We start from the raw sequence: 9,399 nt of genomic DNA, 5'->3' as shown, positions 1-9,399 counted from the left end.
CACATGCCGAGAGACCTAAATAAGTTTTAACGTTTTCAATGCAATTCAGTGCACAGTGTCGTAACATCAAACTTTATATATATATTTTATTGGATTTCATTAAGAAACACAGCCCACCACAAATCTCAAATTACAAGGCAATCGCAATTTGAAAAGCATTACTTGTGCTTGTTGGCTCTCCGTCAATTTAGGGTGCAAGTGGGACAGCCTGGGCGACGAACTGGAAAGAAAAAGAAATAGTTGGACAGTGGTCGTATTGCTATCATCGTCTAATTTCTACTCGCACTGCAAGCGTCTTTACAAGAAAGTATTATGTATCATATAGCAGGGTATTTCGATTAGTGTTCCTAAGCCTTGGGGTGCCCTGGCCATTGAGTACGCACACAAGTGCTTGCTCAGTAAAGCCGCCTTCCTATACAGAAACGAAACGCGTAAACGTTCTCATCGATTTCAAGATGTAAACTACTCACGATCGCAATCGAGTTTCTTTTTTTTTTCAAATAGTATACCAAAAAAAAAACCTTGCAAAATATAAACTTTGATGCAAGATATTTACAAGTCTCTACAATACGAAGTAGACAATAGATACATGCGCCAACTGAAACTGTAGCTGAGCACTGCGCCTGCTTTATAAGCAACACTACAACACTGCCTGAAAAGCTGTACGCAACTTCCCGAGGATCGCGCTCACCCCCTACAAAGATTGGGTCACACAGCATGGCCGTAAACCCGAGATTTGTCAGTGCACTTTAGCATCGGCCACTTTGTGTTTTGTCCCGGAAACACGCTTTTATATTTTAACTCTTGATAATGCCGCACGGAGTACTTGTGCAACAAAAATAGAAACCGAAAAACCCGGCGTCTTACTTCTACAAGGAGTGTTCCCCGCAAACGTCAAGTACGATCCATTTCTTTTGCCGTGGAAGATTTGCTGCCACTTTCTATAGAGGACGTCGACGGCAGCAACACTCTATTCAAAATTACGACGCTGAAGAGTTCAACCCGTTGAAACCACATCGCGCTTTCATTAAATGTTAATGTACACTACAACCTCGTTCGAGTTCACTTCAGCAAAGTTTCCGTGCATGGCAAGAATAACAAGACCATTTATGTAAGTGCCTGCGTGTGTATAAACACACAAAAAATTAAAACTTTCTGCGACAAGAGAGGTGTATTACTTCTTCCATCTGCCCCCCTCCCCCTTACGTGGATCACATGCCCCTTAAAATGCTACGTAAGAAACGGTGCACCACCTAGCATGCTACTGCGAATTTTCCCTAAAAAAAGGGGGGGGGGGGGGGGTGAAGCCACTGGGACCTTATCAGAAGCATGTATTACAAACTTTACATTTCAACATGTCTGGTTTGAACAAAATGACTACCTTTATTTACACACATTTCTATATTAAAAAGCGCCAAAAACACCTCGACGCTCTACCGACAACTGACTGTCGTGTCAAAAACATCCGAAGACGGCTGACGTATGGCGCTCAGCCTTTGATCCAGCGAAACCAAACGTGCAAAATGAAAGCGCACGCTCTACTTCGACATTTGTTCTCAACAAAGCTACATTGGAAACCATATTGGGCACATATTAATGCGGCTGTTGCCCACGTAAACAATATTAGTATGGCTTTCAATGTTTCATTTAAAAATTATTAGGTAGAAACCGACAAAAACGCAATGTGGTATACCGGTTTTTTAAACATGAATTACTGAATGCATGCCCCACACAGGCTAGCCGACGTTTCGACAGGTGAGCTTATCTTGCTTAAGGCATCTGATCATCCTTGGTTTGCTACTCTTGAAATGGTTAGTCAGTGACGTCACATCACTGACCATTCAACTGAAAACTGGGGTCTGGTGGGCACGGCGAAGAAATTACAGAAAACAGTGGCACAACATCTTAATGTGGCAGCACACGGCTTCGAGCTCACACCAGACACACTGGTCCCCGAGAGACTGAATGTGTAGAGTCTTATCTGATTCACATCTTTAGTACACTACAGCAAATAGGTATAAACGTTTCAAAAGGAGCTCAATAATCTACCCAGTATAGTAAATACTGAACTAGTAAAGCTTAAAGGAACACTAAATACTATGAACTACTTTTCGCGCAATAGTAAATTACTCTTTCGCCATACTAAACACACCACCCTTCCTACAAAAAACGCATGAGAAGAAATTGTGGGTGCCAACGTTCCCATTAAGTTCTCGCACCTGTCGTCACGACGTCTCAGATTTTGACGGCGTCCACTATATAGGCCTGCGTAGTCCCTAACTGTTAAAATTAACTACACTGCCTTCGGAGGGAGGCCAAGACGTATGGTCCAGCTTTAAAAAAATTTTTTGTGCCAACGTGGTGAACCTAAAGTACAGTGATGTCTCCATCAAATATCTTGAGGAAAAACTTCAGACATTTGACATTGATTTTCTCACCTATTATTTGAAATAGGGTGAATTTAAAAAAAACTAAAGATTTCGTAGCATAATTTGCATAATTTTTCAGTCTAAACTAGTTTATTGTTTGTGTTTAGTGTTTCTCTAAGCTTTCTTCTAAGAATAACAAACCGCTTTCACCATAAATTTTCTAAGTGCAGTTGCTGGTCGTGTATTTTCTGGAGAAACATAATGACGCGGCTTTCCTACCAGAAGCCCAGCCTATTCATGATTCTTCCTACATGAACCCACTCCTAAACCATCACCCACAACCTCAACCCACCCTACCCCAATTATATCCTGTTGACGTGAGCAAAGCCTGTATACAACCCGGATACTGATGCCCCCGTCACCTTGTTTTCTTTGAGTTTTGTGTTTTTTGCCAAGCTTCCACCATTCGAATCAGCAACTACTCAATATCTGCCTAATGTTCCTTTTTTCTATGATAAAGATTGACATCACCGAGTTCTTGGAAGCATATATAAAATTACGTACGCCGGTGTTCTTACAATTCGTCCACATAAAAATGTTGCCCGCGTAGTCTGCCATCAAACCTACATCCTCATGCTTTGCAGCAAAACACCTAAGCCATTAAGCCACTAAAAAATATTTTGTGCTTTCTTTAAAGCCACAAGAGAGAGATGGTATGAAGAAAGGCAGGCAAGTTAACTGGAAAGCAAGTATCTACTTTGCTACCCTGCACTGAAGAAGGGGAGATAAAGTAAGGAAGAGGAAATCAGAGATGAATGGAAGCGAAAACACACACACACACACACACACACACACACACACACACACACACACACACACACACTGTAATGTCACAATCGTTCGACGAGACGGGTCGCTCGCAGAAACTTCAAGAGGGCCTTTGTCGCTTTTCGGCGTGAAGCTCGTCTTTCCGGCATTCCAAAACTGATTTTTCGGGAAGCAGCTGATCGCCAAGGCGGGCAAACACTGCTGACAGTGACTGCCTCTGACAGCTGTAGTGAGGGCACTGACACAATATATGTTTGATGGTTTTGTCAGCGCCGCAATGGTTACACGCAGCACTGTCAGTTCTTCCAATATGGCAAGCAAAGGCGTTTGTATAAGACACCCAACAATGCGTCAGAAAGACGAGCTGCTTCCACGTGGCTCGGATGTCGGGCGCACTCGTTCGCCAGGTCCCTCCAGGTTCGCCTCCAGTGCCATGAAGAAAATTTGGCTCCATGGCTCACTTTCATGAACAGATCTCTTTCTTGAAGGGCCCCAGCTCGACTGGCTTGTCACCAGGATTTTTTGGCTAGCTTCAATCGTCACTTCTGACGATCTTTGGTCTCAGCACTTGTTGATGGTTCTGCAACTTTTCAAGAATGGTTCAGCAACAGACAACACACGACAAAAGCAAGTGCCCTTGGTCATTTGACTGAACACTAGACACAATAAAGCGTAATATATTCCTAGCTATGTGTATCGAAATTTCGTTCCTTCTACATTAAGAGGCGAATGTGGGACACAAAGCTTTTATTATGAGAGCTGAAAATTTAGTGCAACAAACGCAATAAAATAGAATACACAATGAGTTGGTCCCTTGAGATCACTCGACACGGAAGTGCTCAGATAAGGCCACAATGAGCATAAAATTTTGCCCCGAGTCGCCAGCGGAAGACCGAAAAGATAGCCGAAGAAAGTACTGACTAAAACGCATGGCTCTACGCATCTGCGTAAACGTATAGCTTTCCTTTCTTATAACGAACGTCTAAATTGTGCTGTTGAAGCATCATGCTTCAGATCAGTGACTGGCCACTTCTAGTCGATATGTTATTCAACCAGGTTAAAGGGGGGTGGTCCGTTTTTACCACAAACTTCGAATCGGATACATAACAGGCCAGTACGAGGCAGGCACATTCCTTTTCAAAGGTATTGTATGCCTCTTCCCTCAAGCTCAGTTTTCGGCTTAAATATTTTCGTTACCAGCGCTATCTTCCTCGCACAATATAACTCCCATGCCCCGGTCACTCGCGTTTAATTGAATCACAAAGCCCTTAGAAAACCCGAGTGTCATTATAACGAGCTTTTCACGTAAGCCCTGTTTCAGCTTGCAAAACGCATTCCCTTTTTCTGAGTTCCATGCCACTTTAACTTGCTTGAACTTTCGAAATGCGTCAGTTAGAGGGATGGCAGTGGCAGAGTAGTTTCGCACGTAATTCTGATAGTATTCGGTCAGGCCCACAAAAGCCTTTATGTTCGATTTTGTGATTGGTCATGGATAGTTAACGACGGCTGCTACTTTAATATTTGAAGGTCTACGCCGGCCACGCTACAAAACGTGTCCCAGGTAAGACACCTCGCCGCACTCAAGGTGACATTATGCAGATTTCGCGGCAACACCCGCTTTTCCCCACCTGTTCAGCATTATTGATATATGCTTCATACGTTCTCCTCAGCTGTTTGAGAAGATGGTGACATCATCGAGATACGGCAGTGCGAACTCGGACAGGTCATTAACAACGCGGCCCAGTAAGTCAGTAATATAATAAGGTGCATTTTTCAGTCCAACACTCTGCATGAGTGGATGATATGTTCCGAATATAGAAAGAATAGTGGAATAGCGGTTAGCATGCTCCGTATAAGTGATTTGCCAATACCCTCTTACGAGGGTCAACGTGGAAATGTGATTAGACTGTGACACCGTTTCTACCCTTTCCTCTATATTTGGTATCAGGAAAGTATGGTCTCGAGTTATGACGCCGATAATCGATACATGGAAGATCTTTCGCCGGCACTTGAATTAATAATCGAGGACATGTATACTCACTATCGCCCGTGTACTACGACTCCCAACTCAATCATTCTATCTCTTTCATCTTCCATGATCTTCCATTGCACAGGGTAACATCGATATGGCTTGCTAAGGATTGGTTCTTCACAAGTTAGCTCGATACCGTGTTTAATCACCGTCATTCTTCTGCAACGGTCCGAAAACACGTCTTTGAACTCGGAAACAATCCTCCTGAAGTTCTCCTTCAGGACTTCACTTCACCTTGCCTCCAAGTAAAACTGCTTCAACATAATTGTGACATCCTTTCGGCTACATCAATAGAGGTCAAAGTGTCTTCATCTAAGGCATTCAAGAGCACATTTACGACCACTTGACGTTAAACGTATGTTTTCATCAAGTTGGTGTGGTCAATTTTGCTTAACCACCTTCCTAATTTCACTTCATAGATCGTATTGAATAGGTTCAATATTACTTTAGTAAGCCCTTCCCATTGAACCTAAACTTGTTCTTCGACGGCCGCAGCAATACCCGACTTCTCAAATCAAAGGCGCGTTTATTCGCTGATTTGTCTTAGTACTCCAACAAAACTTGTGCGGCTATCATGTGGCTCTGCACAAGATCTCTTGTTTTTTTTTTCTAAGTCTCTTAAGGAGGTTGTGAACATACGCAACTACATTAGGGTCCTCATAAAATCCCTCCCAGTATCCACGTTGCATTCGAAATGGTGTCAAACTCCGGCCATAAACAAGCTCTGCAAGGCTAAAGCCAGTGTTCTTATGTGGAACAGATCTCAAAGCGAACAAAGCGGGAGGAATACACGCTTCTCAGTCGCATTTCTGCTCGTGTTAAAGAGCTCTCAGTAATCGTTTCAGAACGGAATGCATAATACGCTCTACTCGATTGGACTGCGGGTGATGGCTCGAGCTGTGCACTACTTTTATTCAAGAATTTTCCAATAAGGTAGAGGTAAGGCAGCTGGTGAAGACATTACCATTGCTGCATTGAATTTCAGAAGGATATCCGACATGCGCGAATATCAAGAGCAGAGCGTCTACAACATGAGAATAATTGAGAACCGCTAAGTAGCACCACTTCCGGAAATTTGTGGCTAACACAGAGGGCAATCGGGGTGTATCAAAAGCCTTGCCTTCACTCAGGCATTGGCCCGACAATATCATTTTCAGCCGCCAAAAATGTTCTGTGATAATTGGCATGCGTGAGGGCCATATACGCCAAGTTGAAAAAAAATTACCCTGCTCTTTGAGAAGCTGCTCAGATTTATTGGAAAAAAGACAAAGAAAAAAATCCAGAACTGCAGCAGACACAGCCGCTTCTCTGCGAAGCTTACCAAACGGGCCTTCAATGACAACCGTAGCGATTGGTAAGCAAGCACTCTGCTCCTCGGTGACTTGCCTTATCCATGCTCATTCTCCTGTAAAATCGTCCGGGAACACAAAAGAAGGATCGACAACGTCGATGGTTGCCGATGAGTCTCGAAGTGATCGACATGTTTTTTCCATTGACCCCGATTTCCTAGGTGTAGGGGCTCTAAAAACCGCATGTTCTTTTCAGACTCACAGATTGTAGCGAAAGCAAACTTATTTATAATTTAACGTGACGGGCCTCGCCTTCTTGCAATTATAGCAGACCAGTGGCTTCCATGACTCAAATGCCCGTGTGGCATCATTGTGCTACTTAAAACCTTTCTCGATTTCTCCGCTTCCGCTTGCCCTTCCCTCTCCGTGTCCTTCGAGAGAGACGGGCCTTTATGAAATTACGGTGCGGAGTGGGTTTCCGTTCATCCGGTTTCTTTGCAAAGCTCTCTTCAAAATGCGAAGCATTTCTTACCAAACTTCGGCGACTTTGAGCGCACCCACCCACCCATCCATTCATCCATCCGTCCATCATCTAGCCGCCTACCAACATTTAGCTCACCTGGTCGTTTCCATGATGAGATCTATACCAAAATCTTTATGGCATAACATGACTGTATGACTAGTACAAGGGACTATACATAACATGAAAAATCAACACATGTACGTCATGAATGTTATTATATACATGCCATGGTGTTGCGGCTCCTGCGGTGATTTCGTTCATATGACATATTGCAAAACTGGTATGATATGAGATGACTGCATGGCAAACATAAGTAGCAGACCCTTACATGAAACTTATGACATGCATGACCACGTGTCATACGCTCATGATGCACTCAAGGCCATTTCGCTAGCTTCACTTATATCGAATTTGATATTACGTGATGTGAATGGATGAAGAAGGTATACGACATGTCTAAACACAATAATCATGACATGTGTGTCATGTAAAACATGACTACATGCTACGCTTATATGCGCTCGCGGCCGTTTCACTAGCCTCACGTATACCAAATTCGGCATTACGTGAGGTGAATGGATTGCGAAGGTGAATTACTTCTACAAATATTATGATCGTGGCATGCGTATCATCAGAAACATGACTACATGCTACGCTCATGATGCGCTCACGGCCGTTTAGCTAGCTTCACGTATACCACGTTTGGTATCATATGACGTGAACGAATGACGAATGTATATCACAGGTCCAAACATGAATATCATGACATGCGTGTCATGTAAGAACATGCCTACGTACCACGCTCATGATGCGCTCGCGGTCGTTTTTCTAGCTTCCCATATACCAAATTCGGTATTACGTGGCGTGAATGGATGGTGAAATGACTCGTGCAAACATGATAATTGTGAAATGCATATAATGTGAGACATGACTACATGCTACGCTCATAGCACGCTCGCAGCCGTTTCGCTAGCTCCTCATATATCAAATTTGGTATCACATGATGTGAATGGACGACGAACGCAAACGTCCGGCGCAAACATGATAATCGCTAAATAAATTTATACACGGCATAACTTACATGCCTACCACTGCAAGCGCGGGTATTGAAAACGTTAGTGGTGCCGTGGTTACGCGACTTTAAACAGCATACTTGTCTTGTATCCAGATACCGAGTGCACGTAACTTTCACTTGTGCTTACTGTGTACTACATTCATGCACCTCGTAACGTTGTGGTGATTTGAAGTGACATATCAACCTCCTTCATTCGTGCTTCGCGCATCATCGGCTCCTACTGTATGTGCGATCTGCCTATTTTTTATTGCGATAGAAACTATATGGACAGTCTCGTCTCGTAGGCGGGTTTTTGCCATCGCCGCCACCATCACACACACACACACACACGCGCGCGCACACACACACACACGCACACGCACGCGCACGCGCACGCACACACACACACACATATATATATATATATATATATATATATATATATATATATATATATATATATATATATATATATATATATATATATATATATATATATATATATATATGGGAAGAAGGGGGGGGCTTATAGTTGCAGCGCTATCGCGGCAAAGATCACCGCGTGGCTCTTGCCCCCACAGCAGATCAGAGCTGCTACGGGCTGCGCTATCAACACGAAAAAAAATGCTCCCACCTCCCCGAAAGGAATCGTAAGGAAATGTGAATGCATTTATTGCGCCGAGAGAGGTCCTCGTTGCCGTCAGACATTCGCCGACTTCTGCCATCATCTTGAGAGGTGATCAGCCAGCGAATGGTCTAGAGTGAGGAGCGTGCGGACGTGAGAATGGGCCGCCAGCATTCTCGGCCCTGCGTTGGCGTTTCACAGTAACGTCTCGACCACACATTTCGAGATGTTCTTGAGGGGCGCCCAGCCAGCTAACGGTCAAGAGTGAGGTGCGAGTGGACGGAAGAGTGGGGCGCAGGGAGAAGAGAGAGTGAAAAGCGAGAAAAGAAGTGGCGAATTACTACAACTATCCTCTTCTACACTCTTGCAACACATGCTTCTCTTGCTAGGGGTGTGGATAAGCGTGCGCGCCCGCAGCTGTTGCCATGAGAGAGGGAGTGAGAGCGGAAAGAACACCTACCGGCGCGCGGCGGCCGCTGCGGACGCCGCCACTGGATACCAGACATAGCCCGACTAAGAAACTTCTTCGCATTTAAAAACGGTGCCAAAAGTGTACCTGGCGTGGCGTCCACATATACGTGCTATACACATAAACTACCACCAGCGGCGATGCACGACGTATAGCTCTTAGTACCAGCATGCGCTGCCTACGGGAGGCACTTATCAACGCTGTCACTAC

The 9,399-nt window shown here is 44.2% G+C and overlaps 1 protein-coding gene across 3 annotated transcripts in view; it reads right to left on the bottom strand.

The window, feature by feature from the left end:
* Window positions 1-61: 61 nt before the first annotated feature.
* Window positions 62-9,399, bottom strand: part of LOC119176304 (E3 ubiquitin-protein ligase RNF31) — an 89,709-nt gene continuing 80,371 nt past the window's right edge. For all 3 annotated transcript variants that reach the window (XM_075877324.1, XM_075877325.1, XM_075877323.1), the window contains one exon: window positions 62-220. In XM_075877324.1, the coding sequence (XP_075733439.1) occupies window positions 188-220 (33 nt within the window). In that variant the 3' untranslated portion in view covers window positions 62-187. The remainder of the gene's footprint in view (window positions 221-9,399) is intronic.

Source organism: Rhipicephalus microplus, chromosome X (genome assembly GCF_043290135.1).
Source record: "Rhipicephalus microplus isolate Deutch F79 chromosome X, USDA_Rmic, whole genome shotgun sequence".
NCBI lineage: Eukaryota > Metazoa > Arthropoda > Arachnida > Ixodida > Ixodidae > Rhipicephalus > Rhipicephalus microplus.
This window is presented reverse-complemented; position numbering and strand designations above follow the sequence as displayed.